This window comes from Crocuta crocuta, unplaced genomic scaffold (assembly GCF_008692635.1).
Source record: "Crocuta crocuta isolate KB4526 unplaced genomic scaffold, BGI_CrCroc_1.0 scaffold233, whole genome shotgun sequence".
Taxonomy (NCBI): domain Eukaryota; kingdom Metazoa; phylum Chordata; class Mammalia; order Carnivora; family Hyaenidae; genus Crocuta; species Crocuta crocuta.
In genome coordinates, this window is record NW_027529526.1 from 1,983,024 (window position 1) to 2,004,799 (window position 21,776).

The following is a 21,776-nucleotide window of genomic DNA, read 5'->3' on the forward strand; positions in this document are numbered from 1 at the left end:
ACATACAATGTAATATTAGTTTCAGGTGTACAATTTAGTGATTCAGTACNAATATCTTATTTATTTAAGCCATAAATAAATAAGAAAAGTGAAACCAAAATGAAAGTTACAGAGGCACCTGGGTGACTCAGTCAGTTGAGCCACAGACTCTTAATTTCCACTCAAGCCATGATCTCACGATTAGTGAGTTCAAGCCCACATTGGGCTCTGTGCTGTCAGCTTGTGATTCTCTCTTTTCCTCTCTCTCTGCCCTGCCCTGCTTCTGGGCACTCTCTCTTTCTCTCTCTTTCTCTCTCTCTCAAAATAAATAAACTTAAAGAAAAATAAAGCTAACATTTTTTTTCTTAATTACATCTAAAGATTATAAAATTATAAAATCTTAAGATTATAAAGTTGTAGTCTGGTATCTGAAAGTGATTATAATTGATTTGTTATATGTGACAATTATTTGATAATGTCCCTGAATTTTATAGTCCTAAACTTTTTTTTTATATGTTTATTTTTAAGAGAGAGGGAGCTCTTGCTCAAGCTGGGGAAGGGCAGAGAGAGGGAGACAGGATCTGAAGGAGGCTCTGCACTGACAGCAGCTAGCCTGATATGGGGCTCGATCTTACAAACCACGAGATCATGACCTAAGCTAAAGTCAGACGCTCAACCAGCCAGGCTACCTAGGTGCCCCTATAGCCCCAAACTTCTTAAATATGTTTTCACATTATCACATTTGATCCTTACAACAACTTTATGATGTAGTCTTGGCTATCTTTATTTTATAGACAATGAAACTGAAGGTCAAAGAGATTGAAGTAACCAAATGCTACATGTGTCTAAGTGGGGAAAGTAGGTCTAGAACCTGGAATTTCTGTATCCAGCCCCTCTGTGCTTTCAGCTATCCTCTTGGCTTTCTAAGAAAACAGTATCTAGTAATTTCCCCTTGTCAACATAGTTACAGATTCCTAGATGATGAACCTTGGAAATCAGGTGTGCTTCTGTATGTATGTATGTGCATGTGCAGACTTTCATACGGTTTTTTATACTTTTGAGTGTACATTTGGGGGCTTTTTTAAATTTTTCTTTCAGTGTTCAAAGATAGTTCCCAGAAAGACCTGCTGAATTTCACTGGCACTATTCCTGTGATGTACCAGGGTAAGTGTACAAATTGAGAAAATGTGGGAATTTTATAAAAGAGCAGTTTAACAAGAACTTACATTTGTTTAGTCCCGTAACATTCGCAAAGTATTTTCACATTTAATATGATGTATACAGAACCTTACTGCAAATAGCAGAATGCCATCCCATTCAAGGTGGCTGAGATTAATATCAACAAATTCAATTCAGTTTTCCTGCATCTCTGAGGTTTTGATTACTTTTAACTCAAAATAACCTTTGTGCCAAAGTGGCCCATCTTGGGGCAGCCTGCCTTGGGCCCCTACACAGACCCAGGCCTGAGCTTATGGGGAGTTCTCTTTGTTTCCCAAAGCAAAATCCAAGGATCACTCCTTCTTCTCCATTACGGCAATGTTTTGATCCTCTCCGTTTCCCTCTGTATGATGCCCCATTCTGTGGGTGAAACTCAGTCTTAGCCTGGTCAAGTGATTTACCTAAGACCACACAGCCAGTATCAGATTATAACTTGAAACTCCAGTAGGAAATTTAGGGCCATGAAAGCTTAAAGAAAGAGACATACTTTCAAGTGATCTGACAGCTCTCCAGTGATAGCTAAGTGTTTGCCCCCCCCCAAAAAAAAATCACTATTTCCCCTTCTAGCTTGTCCAAGCGTACTTCCATCAGTGTTCAACAGGACTAACCTTTCAGAGAGGTATCATAGGTGACTTGCTTATATAGTATGATGTGAAGAACACCAGTGAAGCTGTGGTTCTAATAGATTTCTCTGCTGCGACGCGTGAAATTCCACCATTAAAAATCTCTTCCTGGCATATAATCCCAAGAGGGTTAATATCCCAAACCACTAATACATAGTGCTGTGTTTATAGAAAATACATGGTAAGTATTTGTTGAATGGTTGAGTTTGTTCACTTGGTTACTGACCGAAGGGGCTTAGTAATAAATGAATATGCTGAGCATTTGACACGGAGGTACACTGAAAAAGGGATGAGGAGGACCCGAAAACAAATGGGGAGAGAACAGTGGAATTTGCTCCTTTACAAAAAACTCAGCACTGTATTATGAAAATACACTGCCCAGAAGACACCAAGAAGCTGTATTTGGGGGCACTTTTTTCAGAGTAGGTACTGCATTATGGTAGTCCTAGACTGTTAACCAACCCTTCTTAATTTCTTTTTTTTTTAATTTTTTTTTTTTAATGTTTTATTTATTTCCAGGAGAGAGAGAGAGAGACAGCGTGAGCAGGGGAGGGTCAGAGAGAGAGGGAGTCACAGACTCTGAAACAGGCTCCAGGCTCTGAGCTGGCAGTCAGCACAGAGCCCGACGTGGGGCTCAAACCCACGAACCGCGAGATCATGACCTAAGCGAAAGTCGGACGCTTAACCGACTAAGCCACCCAGGTGCCCCAACCCTTCTTAATTTCTGCTCCTCCGTGATCACTTACTGCCTGAGGTTCACTCATGTTTTATTCTGCCTGGCTGTGTCCCACCATGGCAACCCCTTTGGCACAGGAAATGCATAGGAATTCAGTTTGGTTTCTATACATAGGAATATGGTTGGAGATGAAAGGAGATAGCAGTGAGCTGGGCTCTGCAGAAATTGCAGAAGTGATTTTTATTTTCCTCCTTGTTCCTCTCCTACCAAGCTCTCAGTCTCTTTTCTGGCTGCCTAGAGCACTTTACTCAGACCTGTTTCCCAGGCAGTAAGACTATGAACGCAAGAGTGACTCTCAGGAGATGCAATAAATACAGCTAATGGAATTGATGAGATTCATAGTTTAAGTTTAGTTTTTACATTTTTATTAGGTCTTAAATTTGGGCTTCCTGGCAGCCAGAGCCGTCAGGGGTATTTGCTCTCGGTAGTCATGACATTACACGTGTGTGGCTGGGAGATCATGCCCTCAAGTTCCTGTCTGTCAGTACGCTGAGATTTAAGAACCACCAGACAGGGTGACGCTTAGGTTCTCTTCAGCTCTAAGTTCTGTGTATCTAACCCAGCTTGATGATAGTTCATGAGCAGTTTGAGGGTCAGTATCAAATGTGTCAAATTCATCTTTGTTAATGCATTAATTTTTCATGTGTTTATTCATTCACTTATTCTTTTTTTTTTAAATGTTTTTATTTAGTTTTGAGAGAGAGAGAGAGACCATGAGCAGGGAACGGTCAGAGAAGGAGGGAGACACAGAATCCGAAACAGGCTCCAGGCTCTGAGCTAGCTGTCAGCACAGAGCCCAGCACGGGGCTTGAACCCACAAACCCGTGAGATCATGACCTGAGCCGAAGTCCGACGCTTAACCGACTGAGCCACCCAGGAGCCCCTCATTCACTATTCTTATGCATATAGGAAACCTTTATTGAGCAGTCAGTATATTAGGCTCTATACGTGGTGTGGGGAAATAGAAATGAATAATACCTAACCCTCTGGACATTTACAGTGTGAAGAGAGATACAGATCTGTAGGTAAATAACCTCAATGCAGAATAAGTATAAAAATAGAAGTATCCACTACCTTTTAAGAAAGGTATAATAGCTGTGCTTGGGTGGGGCAAATACGCTGTATCCCAGACTCCTGGTACAGTAGGTCCTGTAAATATTTATTGGACTGAATTGGATGAGCTGGCCAATGTCTTAATTAAATTTCTTCAGATATTATGCTGGTGATTTAATGGGAATATACAAATGGAGAAGTAGGCCTCGATTTATGTAAATCCTTTATATATACACTTGACTAGGCTACAGGTCTTAAAATGCCACCTGGCTGTGCCATAAGTATAATGTATATGCTTCGTCATTGTTTGAAGATGTGTTTATTTTGTCTCAAATAGGTAATACATATAACATACCAATTCGTTTATGGATTTTGGATTCCCACCCTTTTGCTCCCCCCATTTGCTTCTTAAAGCCAACTGCAAATATGGGTGTCTCAGTTGGAAAACATGTGGATGCTCAAGGCAGAATATACTTGCCCTATCTTCAAAACTGGAGCCACGTAAGATCAATTTGGATTTTCTTGTAAAAGTTTTTATTTTTCTGGGTATTTATCTTTATCCTAATGGTACAAATAAGCAAATTTTCTTTTAATGATACTCCTCATATGGTCTTTAAAAGTAATTTTTTTTAACTTTTTAAAAATATTTATTTAGTTTTGAGACACAGAGAGAGAGACAGAGTGTGAACAGGCAAGGGACAGAGAGAGAGGGAGACACAGAATCAGAAGCAGGCTCCAGGCTCTGAGCTGTCAGCCCAGAGCCAGCGTGGGGCTCAGACTCACAAACTGCAAGATTATGACCTCAGCCAAAGTCGGACGCCCAACCGACTGCGCCCCAGGTGCCCCTTTAAAAGTAATTTTAAATTGAGCTCCCTAGAGTCACTCAAGTTCCCAAACCCCAGTGACAGACCACAACCTGCATGAAGCACTCTCTCCAGGTCTGGAGCCAACTATTATTGGCTCCCTCTTTTTATAGTTGTTTACTGCTTATAAAGCACATGAAAAGCTACTAGCAAGATATTGGGCATTACTTCCTAGTCTCTCCTTATTAAAGATTTTTATGTAATATATATATTTGTATATAGTTTTGGGAGTGCCCTGGTGACTCCGTTGGTTAAGTATCCAACTTTGGCTCAGGTTATGATCTCACAGTGAGATCATGCCCTGCATTTGGCTCTGCACTGACAATGGAGAGCCTGCTTGGGATTCTCTCTCTCTTTCTCTCTGTCTCTCTCTCTGTCTCTCTCTCTCTGTCTCTCTCTCTGTCTCTGCTCTACACTCATTTGTTCCTCCCCAAAATAACTAAATAAAAACTTAAAGAAAAAAAGAATGTATTTAAACTTTTGCGTGTTTTTGACCTTTATGTAAATTGAATCATACTGTACATAATTTTCTATTACATGTTTTGTTTTAACTGAGCACTAAGTTTTAAAAATACATTCACAATTATATATGTGACTAGTTTATTTGCTTTACAAGTTCTCACATTATACAGTTTTGTTTTCTGTATTTTCATCTACCATTATATTGAGCACATCTCATGTTAAATAGTCTGCTCAAAATACATGGTCTTTAATTGGTTGCTTGATGATCTAGCATAATATATTCACAAATTGCTTTCTTGTTAGAAATTTAATGGTGAGCATCCTTAAATATAAATATATGTAAACATAAATGTGTGTATATTATAAATATTTAATCATTTTCTAATGATAAGTCTCTAGGAATGGAATTACTGGATCAAAGTTTATAAATGTTTTGAAGGCTATTCTTATACATTGCCAAATTGGCCTCCAGAAGGTCACTTGAAATCGGTGTAGAATACCAGTTTTCCAGCACTCTTGCTCTAAACAGAAGGTATTATCATTAAAGCAAAACAAACCTTTGCTTATCTCTATATATTTACTTACAAGGATGTACAATATGTTCTCATTTTTATAAGTAATTAAGATCTTTATGAAAGGATAATTTATAATATATTTATATGTACCCAGAAAATTGTAGGGCAGGAGGACCAGGGATCCCTGAAGGGCCAGAAGATGTCGAGTCAAGTGAGGTTGGAGTAAAGGATGGTGTTAGGGTTATCAGTTTTTATTTTATATACGTCCTGTAAAAAGGTGTGCAATCATGGACATGTTTGACTTTGTTTTTACAGTTTTCTCTATTTTTCGTATATGTAAAACCTTAAAAAAAATTTTTTTACATTTATTTATTTTTGAGAGATAGAGTGAGACAGAGTTTGAGTAGGGGAGGGGCAGAGAGAGAAGGAGATACAGAATCCGAAACAGGCTCCAGGCTCTGAGCAAGCTGTCAGCACAGAGACTGACACAGAGCTTGAACCCATGAACCGTGAGATCATGACCTGAGCTGAAGTTGGACACTTAACCGACTGAGCCACCCGGGCGCCCCGTAAAACCTTTAAAAAGAAAAAAAAGGGGCACCTGGGTGGCTCAGGTGGTTAAGCGTCTGACTTCAGCTCACAATTTGTAAGTTCGAGCCCCGCATCAGACTCTGTGCTGACAGCTCTGAGCCTGGAGCCTGCTTCAGATTCTGTGTGTGTCTCTCTCTCTCTCTCTCTCTCTTTCTGTCCCTCCCCTGCTTGCTCTCTGTCTCTCAAAAATAAACATTAAAATTTTTTTTAAAAAAAGAAGAAGAAATAAAAGAAGGGATACACACCAAGTGGTTGGTGGTGGAGTTTAGGTGTGAGAACATTGACCTTTTACTTTATGAATTTGTACATTGTTTGCATTATGTGATGATTTTATTAAATAAAATTGCCAGTTTAATGTGATAAATAGGGCATAATAAAAATTTATCCATTGGAGGGACAAAAATGATACTTTAATGGTTAGTTTTTTGATTATTTGAGAAATTGAGGTCTTTTTCATATATTGATCATATATACTCTTTTTTTAAATTGTTTATCTCCTTCATCCATTTTTACCCTTCTTTTTTTTCCCCCAGCTCTCCTCAAACAGTATTTTGACATCTGTCCCCTGTTGTGGGAATTCATCTTTCCAGTTTCATTTTTCTGATTTTCATTGGCATCTCTTTTTATTTCTCTTTGTTTGTTTAGTAAATACTTAGAGATAGCCCTATTAACCTAGTTGGGGTTGTGTTTGATTTCAGTTGAGACAGTATTGATTTCACTTTACTATTCTGAGCTTCTTATAAGCTAAAACTATTCTTTTTTTTTTAAGCTGAAACTAAAGAAGACATTATGTTATTTAACTTGCCCTATTATTAAAGCACTACAGTAACTTTAAGTTCCTCATGTAGTTGGAATTACAATTATGTAGTAGAATTACATAGAATTTTGGAGCTGGAAGGAATCTAGAGGCTGTCTAGGCCAAAGATTGCAGATGTTTTCCCTAAGAAATTCACTGTGCTGTTAGACCTACAGAGTTTTGTTGAATAGCAAAGTGGTTTTTTTTGTTTTGCTCTTAATATGAATTTGAATGCCTGTATGTATAGTCTTTCCAATTTGTCACAATAACCATCTCCCCAAATGTTCTTCTACTTGCCAACTTTACACGTTACCTGCTTGGTCTTTAAAGGTGTTTGAGCTTTTGATCCTAATAGCTTCATCCTCTTAATATATAAGTAATGAAACTTTCAGACTCTGAGAAATTAAAGCCTTTAAAAAAATTTTTTTTAATTTTTATGTTTATTTATTTTTGAGAGATAGAGCATGAGTGGTGGAGGGGCAGAGAAAGAGGGAGACACAGAATCTGAAACAGGCTCCAGGCTCTGAGCTGCTAGCACAGAACCCAATGCAGGGCTCGAACCCATGAACATTGACATCATGACCTGAGCCGAAGTCAGATGCTTAACCGACTAAGCCACCCAGGCACACCAAAGTCTTTTTAAAATAAGCAAACTGCTAAATATTTTTAATAATAATAAATAAATATTTTATACTCACAGCATATGTTTGCATGCATTTGTTTCTCATAATAGCCACTTGGGATTTATTATTCATATTGCTCAGAGAGGTTAAGTGGATTTTACTAAGTTTGCTTAATAAATTAAAAGAAACAGCACTAAATTAGATATTTTATCAGTGTCACTTTTCTGATTTGATAATGCTTATATAGGAGAATGTTGTGGGGTTTTTTTTTTTCTTTTAGAAAATACACACTACAGTATTTAGGGGTGAAAAGGTATCGGATCTGCAATTTATTCTCGTTTGTTCAGAAAAATATGTAGAGGGACAGAGACTGAGAAAATATATGTGTTAAAATGTTAACATTTGAGTTATCTCAGTGAAGAGTATATGAATATTCTTTGTACTATTTTTGTATTATTTTTCTATAAGTCTGCAATTACTTCAAAATAGAAAGTACAAAAAAAGACTGTTCCTGAACATAGGTAGTCATGCTATTTTCCCATCTTTTGGAGACGTGGATTAGCATTTCTCTACTTTCCATTTAAAAGAATTAAGTAATTTTTCAGTTAAAAGTATCATATAATTTGTATGATAAGTTTCAAAAACGAGCACAATGCAAAACTTTTTTTAGGTTAACTCGATAACAGTGCATAGGTTAATAAGGTAGTATCCTTTAGCAAAATTTTTGCATAACCTTTCCCCTGTGTGTATTCTGCAGCCTAAATCTGTCATTGTTGGATTAATTAAAGAAATGATCGCCAAGTTTCAAGAGGAACTTCCCCTGTATTCTTTACCATCATCTGATGAGGCACGGCAGGTAGACTTGCTGGCCTATATTGCAAAAATCACTGAAGGTTTGTATTTTTTGTTAATCAGAGAGTTATGAGCTTATAATTTCTCACTAATCTCATTTACTCTCTGCTATTTGATTTCTTTTTCTTTTTTTTAAAAAAAATATTTATTTTGAGAGAGAGAGCACAAGCAGGGGAGGGGCAGAGAGAGAGAGAGAGGATCTCAAGCAGGCTTCGCCTGTCAGCTCAGAACCTGATATGGGGCTCGATCCCACAAACCATAAGAACATGACCTGAGCTGAAATCAAGAGTCTGACTCTAAACCAACTGAGCCATCCAGGCACCTGCTGCTATTAGATTTCTATAAGGAAATAGATTCACATATCTGTATATATCTGTATTGAATCAAAAATTTCTACACAGCTATCAGGGTAAGTGTTACCATATAGTTCTAATGAGTATGCTTTTAAATGTAAAAGAATTACCTTTCTACTGACAGATAAAATAATTACTGTTTTGTTCAAAATCATTTGATATATATTAATGACCCCAAGCCTTTTTCATTATACTTTTATGTGGCTTTTTGCCTCATTCAAAATATTGGACCAGAAATATCTATGATTCTAGTGTTTCTCATTGAACAAAAAGCAAAATATCCATGCTTCTAAACTTCAGTAAGACGTTAAACATTTTTGCATTATAGACCAGAGCAGTAAGAATCAGAAGGTTTTTCAGAATTATGGAAATCCTAGTTTTTAGTCTTATATAATATTTTTTTAATGTTTGGAAAGGTTTTTTTTCTTTTTAAGGAGGTAGCCTCTATTTAGTATAATTTTTAATGATAACCCTGTGTTTCTTGCATTTCACTTGTTCAGGTATTTTTGAGTGCTTCTTGACCAGCACCATGGTGTACTTTTTTTAGATGCTAAAAAAGATTTTTCATACTGTTTTAAAATTCTCATAATAGTCCACTTTTATTTCTAGGTGTCTCAGACATAAATTCAAAGAACTGGGCAAATCATGAGCATAAAACAGTCAACAAAATTACTGTGGTTGGAGGTGGAGAACTGGGAATTGCCTGCACGTTAGCAATCTCAGCAAAGGTATGTAAGCACAGTGGTTATAAACCCATCTATCATATTGCTACACTTTTAAGCAGTTTATGTTTAATAATGGCTTCATTTTGTCATGTGGGAAAACCTCACTTTGCCTTATATTTAATAAGTTAGCAAAAAAAAAAAAAAGCTGAAAGCTCTCATCAGGGATATTGCTTCTTAATTAGTAGTCATGGAATAGGCTTTAAAACAGTGACTTGAACAATCGGCTCATCATGCTATCCAAGGGAAACCTCAACGTGACATTCATCCCACTTGGCCCCAAATTCCTTTGTGTTTTCTGACTCCTGCCACTTTATTTAAACTCTTATTTAATATAATACTTAATTTTAGCTTTTTCTAAAATTAACATTTTTTTTTCTTAAAGATTGCATTTTCTGGTGTAATTAATCCACTGTCTCTTAGGATCATAGTTTCTGAGTTGATATTTTATACTAGTATGCAATTTGTTTTATTCTTCCATCACTCTTTTTTACTACATCTTTTGTATATAAATTATTTGCAGAAAGGCTTACATTCCCTTTCAGAGAGGTTCAGAAGATGCTCCAGGGTCCCTCCCAGTCATGGGAATAGCACGTCTGTGTCACTTCAGGATGTAGACCACAGTAGAATAGCTGTCCCTCTGTTTCATTGGTAGCTGGTGTTTCAGTTTTTTTTTTCTATTAAAATGTGATTGTTTTCCATCTAAATTCTTCCCTTCTTATTTTAAACTCACATATGTCTTAGAGATAGGTTCTACTTGAGCAAATAAAGTGTATCCAGGGAGCTAGAAAATTGTAAAAGCTGGCTGCAGCAGAACAACATCTGCTAACTTTTGACTTAGTTTCCTCTCCACCCTCCATTTGAATATACTATTCCCTCTTAATTGGAATTTGAATTGTTTTCAATTCTTTTGTTACTAGACAGAATGCTTCCATAAACATTGCTTTACCAGTTGCTTATTTTCTCCTCTGAATTTTCCTTTAGGTGTACATAAGCTCAAAAACAGTACTACTAAGTCAGGGCATGAATGGTCTGTATGGCACTTACTACAAATTGCTAGATTGTGCTTCCGAAAGGGAAGAACTAATTCATGCTGCGCAACAGTGTGCACATCAATCTGATTTTTGACATCCCTATCAATACAGGGTTTTATCAATTTTATTCAGTTTTGGTAAGTACAAGAAGGCCCCTTAAAGTCATGTTCCTTCAGCTGTTGGAAGCTCACTGTCAGTATTCCTTTGTAAACTGTCTAAATGGAAAATTTTTCCCTTTTTTTCTTTGTAAACATTAATATTTGGATACAAGGTACAGTATATAAAATATTACAATACGCTAGTACTTAAAATAGTGTCAGTAGTGGTGGTGGTGGTAGCAGCAGTAACTAGCATTTACTGAATGCCTATTAAGTGCCAGGCACTCAGCTAAACTCTCATTTTTACAACGACCCTATGGGTTAGGTATTATCATTACTGCCAATTTGCAAAGGAAGGCAGAGGGAGATTACGCAACTTGCCCAAAGTCACACTGTTAATAAATGGGGGCAGGATTTGAAGTGAGGGAGTCTATTTACAGAGCCTGTATTCTAAATCTTTACTATCAGCATGTGGCTTTCAGACCAGCAGCACTGGCAACATCTGAGATCTTCTTAGAGTTACATTATCTCAGGCCCCACCCCAGACCTATGAAAGCAAATCTGCATTTTAGCAAAACCCCCTGTGTCCATGTGCTGCACTGATCTATTAAATGCTGACCCCTTAAAGCTTGGGAAGTTCTTCTCTAAACCACTATGTTATACTGCCTCATTATTGCTGCTGTTGTTACTCATGGACATTTAAATTGTGTCTTGTCATTTGAAAACCTTTTATGTGGGGCACCTGGGTGGCTCAGTCAGTTAAGCGTCTGACTTCAGCTCGGGTCATGATCTCATAGTTCATGGGTTCGAGCCCCACGTTGGGCTTTACTGACGGCTCAGAGCCTGGAGCCTGCTCAGATTCTGTGTCTCCTCTCTTTGCCCCTCCCCTGCTTGCTTTCTGTTTCTTTTTCTCAAAAATAAATCAACGTTAAAAAAATTAAAAGAAAACCTTATACTTAGTATCATTTTACACATGTACTAATAAACTTGTAGGATAATTTCTATAAATGAGATAGATGGGTCAAAGGAATTACTGTGTTTTTAAATTTTGGTAGAACATGACAAATTATCCCCCATTATTATACCAGTTTATCCTTATGCCCACAGTGTGTGAGGATGCCTGTTTTCCCCACACTTCTAATGTTTAACTTTTGGATTTTTGCATGTCTCATAAATGAAGATGGGAACTCACAGTTTTGTTTTTGGTTTTTCTTACCTTTGTCTTATGAGTGTGGCTGACAATAATAAAATTAATAGGTACAGTTTAGAGAGGACTCCTCTCTGCCAGCTCTGTGTCACAAAATTAATCCTCTTAACCCCATGAAGTAAGGTCAAGTTCAGTGACTTGCCCAGTGTTACAGACTTAAGTACTATTGCTTTTGTTTTGTACTTTTTGCTTGATAGTCTGGTAGATCCCTGGTATTCGTACCTCTGCACTCTAATGTAGGAAAGATCCTCAAACCGCTTACCAATTTAGAAAAGGACCTTTCACAAAGGTAACCTGATTCTGAGCAGTTTCTATGCCATCATTTACATGGTACCCAGGGAGCCATCGACAGGCATATGGAATGTTTTCCTTTTCTTTTTTTTTTTTTTTTAATATTTACTTATTTTGGGGAGAGCCCAAGTGTGGGGGGACAGAGAGGAGGACAGAGGATCTGAAGTGGGCTCTGAGCTGACAGCAGCAAGCCTGATGTGGGGCTTGAACTCATGAACTACAAGATCATGACCTCTGAGCTGAAGTTGGACGCTCAACCGACTGAGCCACCCTGGTGCTCCCGAGTGTTTTCCACAAGATCTCTACATGATAGAGAGTTCTACATGATAATAGAATTTTATTTTAAATCTATGGCTATTGTCCTTTTTTTTTCTTTTAAAGAGAAACTTAGCATTAATAATGACTGTCATGCTAGAAATGAGGTGCTAAAACAGGCCAAAAAAATTACTCTTAAGTACTTTCAGAATGGAAATTGTGACATCAAAATGAAAACATAAATTCAGGAATGACAGTAAATATATTAAGTGCACCAAGTCATCTTTATTACTCATTGTCCCATCAAAGGATATCCCAGTCTATGACTTCTTCTTTAAGTGCTGCTAGATCCCAGTTTTCAGTCAAGCCTAAAGAATTACATTACTCAGGCTCATAGTAATTTCTTGCTTACATGTCCCATTTATTGCTGTTGTGTTATTTTTCTTTCATAAGACAGACATTAGGCCTGTGCATTCTCCTTTAGCTTCCTTTCTGAATGAATTTCAATCGAGTAACCAGCTGTGTTTGTGTAATGTTATATGTTCTTTTTGTTATTGTCCTGTACAGGGCATTGCAGACAGACTGGTCCTCTTAGACCTCTCAGAAGAGACGAAAGGAGGAGTGATGGACCTTGACATCTTTAACCTGCCTAATGTGGAGATCAGCAAAGGTCTGGTTACTCTGCTTAATACATCTTTGCCTCACTTGCTCTTGTATTTGAGTCCTAAGATTGTTTTAGTATTTTTTTAAAACAGTTTTAAGTTCATAGCAACATTGAACGAAAAGTTTCCCACATACCCCTTACCCCCACACATGGGAAGGCTCCCCTGTTAACATCTCCCACCAGAATGGCACAATTGATGAACCTACCTTGATACACGATTATCATCCGAAATGCATAGTTTACATTAGGGTTCACTCTTGGTGTTGTACATCCTGTGGATATGGACAGATCTATCTATATGGACATAATCATATTTTTCACTACCCCCAAAATCCTCTGTGCCTTGAGTCTTAGAATTTTAATGCTAAAAAACACATTAAGGATCATCTAGTCAAAGCTCCTCATTTTACAAATTGGGAAACTAAGATTCACATAAATGGAATGACTAAACCTAATTCATAGAGATTCTAATTGATTAAATTAAGAAGAGTCAGGGGAGCCTGGGTGGCTCAGTTGGTTGAGCATCTGACTTCAGCCCAGGTCATGATCTCATGGTTTGTGAGTTCAAGTCCCACATGGGGCTCTGTGCTGACAGCTCGGAGCCTGGAACCTCCTTCGGATTCTGTGTCTCCCTCTCTCTCTGTGCCTCCCCAGCTCACACTCACTCTCTCTCTGTTAAGAATAAAAAAATAAAAACTTGAAAAAAAATTAAGAAGAGTCAGATGAGCAAATAGCATTCTGATTTGTCAGAAAGATTTATTCTGTCTTTGACTTACACTACAGTATAAATTTGTTTTCTTTGATTGCTTCTATTCTTATATCGGTTAAGAGCATTGGTTTTTAGAGTTAGATAGGAGTTTGCATCCTAGCTCTGCCACATTATAGTTCTGACATTGGTCAGATTACATGACTTCTCAAAGTTCAGTTTTATCATCTGTAAAGTGGGAATAAGACCTACTACTTGGCGTATGGCAAAGTGTTAAACCAAGATTTAAAAAAATTCACATCACTTTCACTAAAAATATATTGTTAAAATAAGGTTTAATAAGAACAAAAGGATTTTGTATCATTAATAAATAAAAGTTTAAATGTTAGGAAAGTATTCTTTATCTCATCTTTTTAATTAAAAACTTTACATATATTTTATAACATACATAATGTATTAGTGCAGACATATATGTAGGTAAATACCATATTTGGGGATGTGGGCTTAAAAATATTTTTTTACTAGAGATGCATGATCAAAAAAACTGGTAGACCAGGTTATAGCCGAAGTCAAGTTGTAATACGTTATATTTGCTTGGCTTTCCTTACTTAGGTCCCCTGTATTCCTTGACCATATTTATTTATTTATTTATTAAAATTTTTAAATGTTTTATTAATTTCTGAAAGAGAGAGACAGAGCATGAGCAGGGGAGAGTCAGAGAGAGAGGGAAACACAAAATCTGAAACAGGCTCCAGGTTCTGAGCTAGCTGTTCAGCATAGAGTCTGACGTGGGGCACGAACCCACGAACCGTGAGATCATGACCTGAGCTGAGTTTGGATGCTTAACCAACAGAGCCACCCAGGCGCCCCTGACCATATTTTTAAAAAAATCAAGATGGTGTCATGTAATTGAAAGAATAGAATCCTTGGAGTAGATGTATAGTATATGGCACTTGCCACCAAGTAGGGAATGTCAGATGAGTCTACACCATTTTGGGGCAACTTTCATGTTCCCCTTGTTAATTTGGTTACTCCTGATAGCACTGAATTTAATTCCTATTACATGAAGAATTTTAAATATAATGTTAACTGACCTCTCACAAATATTTTCCATAATATGGAGAAGTGTGTTAATAATTTTGGGAAATTAAGATCAATAGTTTAGAAATTTGAGGAATGCCCTATCATGGCAGGCACTGATCATTACATCTGACCCTCCTAGAGTTGTGCTTTGGCTCCATTTGGGGTTTTGCAAAATAGCTATTAAAACACTTTGGGGAGGGATATGCATATATACAGGTGAGCATGCAAAACCATATGCATATATACATAAACAGTTATGCTTGTGTACACATAGACTGACTCTGGAGAAAGACAGAGGAATTATTAAGAGTAGTTGCTTCAGGGGTCAGACTGTGGAAACTGGTTCTGCATTTGGGTTTTGAAGTTAATATTTTTATTCCTTTATTTTTATTTTGTGCTGAAATAATATTTACCAATAGTGACATTTAGGAAATTCATAGTGTTCCACAGCCATTGCCATTATGTAGTTCTAGAACCTTTTCATCATCCCAAAAGGAAACCTTGACCACATTAAGCAATCACTCCCTGTTTTCCCTCTCCCCAGGCTCTGGCAGCTGTCAGTCTGCTCTGTGGATCTGTCAGGTCTAGATATTTCACATAAATGGAACCATACAGTACGTGGCCTTTTGTATTTGGCTTCTTTCACGTAGCATAATGTTTTCGAAATTCATCCATAGATGTGTGTGTCAGTACATCGTTCTATTTATGGCTGCGTAATATTCCATGGTATGGACGTACCACATTTTATTTGTCTGTTTATCGGTCAGTGGGACATTTGGGTTGCATCTTTGTGCTGTTGTGAATAGTGTGGTTATCAGCATTTATCTACAAGTTTTTGTTTGAATAACTGTTTTCACTTCTTTTCGTTACATACCCAGAAGTAAAACTGCTGGTTCATGGTGATTCTGTGTGTAAGTTATTGATGAATTTAATAGTATGCTTTCAAACAGCACATACAGATCTAAATAGCTCTGTTTTTTTTAACAGCTTCATAATATTTTGTCAGGTGGATGTCTTTCTCCTGTTGGGCAATATTTAGGTTGTTTGGGGTTTTTTTTGTGCTTACAAATAATAGTGAGGAGAACATTGTAATGCAGAACTTTTAGTGTACTTCTCTAACAAGCAAGATAAAGTAGAATTACTGGGTCAAAAGATACATGTTTTTAGGGGCGCCTGAGTGGCTTAGTTGGTTGAGCGTCCGACTTTCGCTTAGGTCATGATCTCGTGGTTCGTGGGTTCGAGCCCCGCATCGGGCTCTGTGATGACTGCCAGCTCGGAGCCTGGAGCCTGTTTCAGAGTCTGGGCCTCCCTCTCTCTCTGACCCTCCCCTGCTCACGCTGTCTCTCTCTCTCCTAGAAATAAATAAAACATTAAAAAAATTAAAAAAGAAAAAAAAGAAAAGATACATGTTTTTAAAATTTATATTGTTAAAATTGTTCCCAAAGAAGTTGTACCAATTAATACTCTGACCAATAGTATATAAGTATTCCTTTTTCCTTTCTTTTGATTACTTTTATTCTATTTTAAATATAGCTAAGGAGACCATTGTCCTATGATATTTTGATCATGGTTATTATGTTTGTTATATTATCATGTTTACTATTATGTTTATGTGTTGTCTCTTAATAATAGTTGCCATTTCTTAAGGAATCAGTAATATATGCTAGATACTTTATATATATTCATATACTTTTCTTACTTTATTTTATAGATGGCTCAGAGAGATTGTGGCTTAGGACATGTAGTTAGTAAGAGGCTAAAACTAAGGTTTTAAATGCAAGTTTGTTACCAATTTCACATGATTCACTCCAGAAATATTCTGTGTATATACAAGCATAAATGCTTGTGTGTATGAGTATATGCATGCTTGTGCATGGAGAAAAAAAGTGTTCAGTAGTTGTAAAGTTAAAAATAATGTGTTGTAATCAAAACCACACTGAGATACCACCTCACGCCAGTCAGAGTGGCTAAAATGAGCAAATCAGAGAACTCGAGATGCTGGCGAGGATGTGGAGAAATGGGCACCCTCCTACACTGTTGGTGGGAATGTAAACTGGTACAGCCCCTCTGGAAAACAGTGTGGAGGTTCCTCAGGAAACTAACAATAGAACTCCCCTATGACCCAGCAATAGCACTGCTAGGAATTTACCCAAGGGATACAGAAATGCTGATGCATAGGAGCACATGTACCCCAATGTTCATAGCAGCACTCTCCACAATAGCTAAAACATGGAAAGAGCCTAAGTGTCCATCAACAGATGAATGGATCAAGAAGATGTGGTTTATCTATACCATGGAATACTACATGGCAATGAGAAACAATGAAATCTGGCCATGTGTAGCAACATGGATGGACCTTGAGGGTGTTATGCTGAGCGAAATAAGTCAGGCAGAGAAGGACAAATACCATATGTTTGCACGTATAGGAGGATTAGGAGGAACTTGACGGAGGAACAAGGGGGAGAAGAAGGGGGGAAATGGTGGGGGAAAGGGAGAGAGGCAAACCATGAGAGACTCTTGAATGCTGACAAAAACTGAGGACTGATGGATGTGGGGGGAGGAGGGATGGGCATGGAGGAGGACACTTGTGGGGATGAGCACTGGGTGTTATGCGGAAACTAATTTGACAATAAACTATTTGTAAAAAAAAAAATTTTTAAACAAAACAAAATTAAAAATTTTGCTCATCAAAAAAAAAAATAATGTGTTGTTGGGTCACCTAGGTGGCTCAGTTGGCTAAACATCTGACTCTTGATTTCACCTCAGGTCATGATCTCACAGTTTGGTTTGTACGGTAGGATCAAGCCCCACATTGGGCTCTGTGCTGATGGCCTGTTTGGGATTCTCTTTCTCCCTCTGTCTCTCTCTCTGCCCCTCCCCCCACTCATGCATGTGTGCACACTCTCAAAATAAAAAACATTTAAAAATAATGTGTTGTTGATATATAGAGCAAAGCAAAATATGCTCAATAGCCAGTGGTTCTTAAAACGTGGCTTGTGGGTTAATCACTTATATCAGAACCACCGTAAAATTACAGATACCTGGGGTCCACCCTAGGCCTATGGATCCTGAATTTCTGGGAATCTACATTTTAGATAAGTAGCTCAGGTAATTCTTATTCTCATTAAAGGATTCTAAAAATGATAAATAGTAACATTATTGCAGATTGTGGAATCAGCACACTGGACCATGACCAGCATTTTATAATAATGAACTAGAACAATAGAAAATATCAGAGTAGTGTTAAGAGTATTTTCTGTAATGTTTTTGTTTTATATATGTATACATATGCATATATTGGGTCTTGGGTTGCGATAGAAAACGTATTTCATGGCATGTCCATCTCATGGTATAGGTCACAATCAAAATTTTGAAATTCACTGTATTGAAGTTGAAACTCTTGACTTAAGCCCTTTTTTGCCTCCTTTCCCCCTTTATGCTTACCCCAAATAAATACTTCTTCATTAACCTCAACATGCCTTTCATACTTAAACTTGAGTCACCTTTTCCCTAGGAAACCTTCCAGAATAATCCTAATGCCAAACCACGTATTACTCTTCATGATTTTAGTATTGATATTGGAATTTATGTTGTATCATTTTTTCTCTTACACATTTTAATCAATAGATTTACTTTTTATTTTTAAGACAATCCTCCCGAAAGAGAGAGATATGGCATAACATACGTAGTTCTTGGCCTTAGTTTGCCACATATGGTAAATCTTAGAAAGTTTCAACATTGTTTGTACAGCTCCAAAACCCAGACCACTGTGGCAGTAATCGTTAAAGGCACTCACTTGAACTGAACAGTGATTTCCTATGTTATTTTTTAATATGAGTATTCTTGTTTTAAAAATTAACATTAAAACAAAAGTCTACCTCCGTTCATCAGACAAAAATATCCCCTCTAGTCATTGTCTGAAATAATTCTCAAAGCTTCTGAGAAGCCATTCTTTGGTAGTTCCCTCCCCTGCCAATATAGGAAGATTTCTAGTAGCTCTCGATTTAACACAATTTCTAAATTAAGGCTCATCACCATTTCTAAAATTTTGCACCCTAGTGAAAAATAATTTGAAGAAAGTTTTTATGTAATTTTATTACAGTTAGAATGGTTTAGCAATATACCAGAGAAATGAAAATATTTATACTGTCTCCAGTATATTCATACTGATAATACTGGCTAGAATACTTCTGTGAGGTCTCCACAGCATTTGGACATTTTGATTGGATTGATTTTCCATGGTTTTGAATAAAATAATTCAGCAGTGACTTAAAATCAATGTGTATTTCATTCATCATCATCCTCATAATGTGAGAACAGTAGTATATGGGAGCATGAAATATTTGCTGGGTCCTTTGACGTGCTTGATATTGGATTGATGTCCCCCCAGTGTCAGTAAACAAGCACTGGTCTAGGGCCTATTGATTGGGAACCAGTGGCTTGGCAAGAAGTATGCAGTTTTCTGGCCTTCCTGTGCAGCTGGGATAGAGGTAAGAGGTTTCTGTCCTGGAGGTCCAGATGTGCCTCTGACCCAGGAGGAAACATCGCTACGCTAATACGTAAGTGGTAAAGTTAGGATTTGGAGCAGGAGATCTCACTCTGAAGTCCTCCATTCTAACCCTTGAACCCTACCGTATTACATCAAGGGCAAGGACAGTATGTCATTCACTCTGTGTTCTTAGGGCCTAGTATAATTACCCTTGGCATGACAGGAACCTGGGCAGAGGTATATCAAACTAATTATTATTGAATAAACTTTTGTTATGATCCTTAACCTTGTAAGTTATATCATAGTTTTACATAATCATGCTTAAGGTTCTTCCTGACTTTCTGTATAACTGTAAAATTTTTTTCCTCCATATTAAATCACCAACTTCTTTTAAACTTAATTTTATTTTTTATTCAAGTACAATTAACATACAGTGTTATATTAGTTTTGGGTGTACCATATAGTGGTTCAACAATTCTATACATTTTTTAGTGTTCATCAATAAGCTTACTCTTAACCCTCTTCACCTCCTCTTCCATCAATATAAGCTTACTCTTAACCTACTTTACCTATTCCATCCAGTGATCTCCACTCTGGTAACCCTCTGTTTATTCTCTGTAGTAGAGTCTGGGTTTTTGTTTGTCTCTTTTCCTTAGTTGTTTGCTTACTTATTTCACTTAGCATTTGTTTCTTAAATTACAGCATTTACCTTTCTCTGACTTATTTCACTTAGCATTATACCTTCTAAGTCCATCCATGTTGTTATAAATGGCAAGACTAGATTCTTTTTTATGGCTGAGTAATATTCCTGGTGTGTGTGTGTGTGTGTGTGTGTGTGTGTGTGTGTGTGTGTGTGTCTATCTTCTTTATCCATTCGTCTATTGGTAGACACTTGAGTTGCTTTCATATCTTGACTATTGTAAATAATGCTGCAATAAATATAGATCTTTTTGAATTAGTGTTTTCTTTTTCTTTGGGTAAATACTTAGTAGTGGAATTACTACATCATATGTTAAGTTTATTTTTAATTTTTTTGAGGAAGCTCCATACACTGATTTTCCACAGTGACTGCACCAGTTCACATTCCCACCAACACTACATGAGGGTTCCTTTTTTCTCCACATCCATGCCAACACTTGTTATTTCTCATCTTTTTTATTTTAGCCATTCTGACCGGTGTAAAGTAATATCATTGCAGTTTTAATTTGCATGTCCCTGATGATTACCAGTGTTGAGCATCTTTTCATGAATTTTTTGGTCATCTGTATATCTTCTTTGGAAACATATGTATTCTTGTCGTCTCCCCATCAAATGGATTGATGGTTTTTTTGGTGTTGAGCTGCATAAATTCTTAATGTTTATTTATTTTCGAGAGAGAGACAGTCAGACAGGAGTGTGAGTGGGGGAGGGACAGAGAGAAGAGAGAGAAACAGAATTTGAAGCAGGCTCCAGGCTCTAGCTGTCAGCACAGAATCCTGTGTGGGGCTTGAACTCATGAACCGTGAGATCATGACCTGAGCCAAAGTTGGACACTTAATTGACTGAGCCACTCAGGTGTCCCAAGTTGGATAAATTTTTTATATATTTTAGATACTAACCCTTTATTAGTTATATCATTTACAAATATCGTCTCCCATTCAGTAGGTTGCCTTTTTGTTTTGTTGATCATTTTCCTCACTGTGTAGAAACTTTTTAATTTGGTGTAGTCCCCAGTAGTTTAATTTTGCTTTTGTTTCTCTTACTAGAGGAGACATATCTAGAAAAATATTTCTTTGGCTGATGTCAAAGAAATTACTGCTTATGTTTTCCTCTAGGAATTTAATGGTTTTATGTCTCACATTTAGGTCTTTAATCCATTAAAAAATTTTTTTAAGTTTATTTATTTTGAAAGAGGGACAGCACAGAGGGAGGGACAGAGAGAGAGAGGGAGAAAGACAATCCTAAGCAGGCTCCGTGCTGCTAGTGCAGAGCTCAACATGGCGTTTGAATTCATGAAACTGTGATTTCAAGACCTGAGCTGAAGCCAAGAGTCAGATGCCTGACTGAGCCACCCATGCACCTCTGGTCTCTAATCCATTTTGTTTATTTTTGTATATGATATAAGAAAAGGGTCCAATTTCATTCTTTAGAATGTAGCTGTCCAGTTTTCCCAACACTGTTTGTTGAAGAGACTTTCTTTTTCCTACTGTATACTCTTGCCTCCTTGGTCATAGATTAATTGACCATAAAAGTGTGGGTTTATTTCCAGACTCTGTATTCTATTTCATTGATCTGTGTCTGTTTTTGTGTCCGTACTATAGTGTTTTGATTACTACAGCTTTGTAAGGTATCGTGAAATTTCGGATTGTGATACCTCCAGCTTTGTTCTTCTTTCTCAAGAGTGCAATGGCTATTTGGGTCTTTTGTTAAATCATCAACTTCTAAGGGAAGACCTGAGAAGGAAGAGTCCAAGAAAAATTTTGAGTGTCTACGAGGTACAAAGAATTTAGTTGTCTGTGGGGCAGTATTCACCAAACCTAACTGTGGTTAAGAATCACATGGCGAGTTGCACTCCTGAGTGGTA

The 21,776-nt window shown here is 37.2% G+C and overlaps 1 protein-coding gene across 7 annotated transcripts in view; it reads left to right on the forward strand.

Annotated features, from left to right (window-relative positions):
* UEVLD (UEV and lactate/malate dehyrogenase domains) overlaps positions 1–21,776 on the forward strand; it is a 50,630-nt gene that overhangs the window by 9,170 nt on the left and 19,684 nt on the right. For 4 of the 7 annotated variants that reach the window (XM_077761091.1, XM_077761094.1, XM_077761097.1 and 1 more), the window contains 5 exons: positions 1,078–1,143; positions 3,947–4,110; positions 8,217–8,352; positions 9,274–9,392; positions 12,839–12,941. In XM_077761091.1, coding sequence (XP_077617217.1) covers positions 1,078–1,143; positions 3,947–4,110; positions 8,217–8,352; positions 9,274–9,392; positions 12,839–12,941 — 588 coding nt within the window. Of the gene's footprint in view, positions 1–1,077; positions 1,144–3,946; positions 4,111–8,216; positions 8,353–9,273; positions 9,393–12,838; positions 12,942–21,776 lie in introns of those variants that run through there. The other 3 variants (XM_077761093.1, XM_077761096.1, XM_077761095.1) reach the window with 3 other exon arrangements.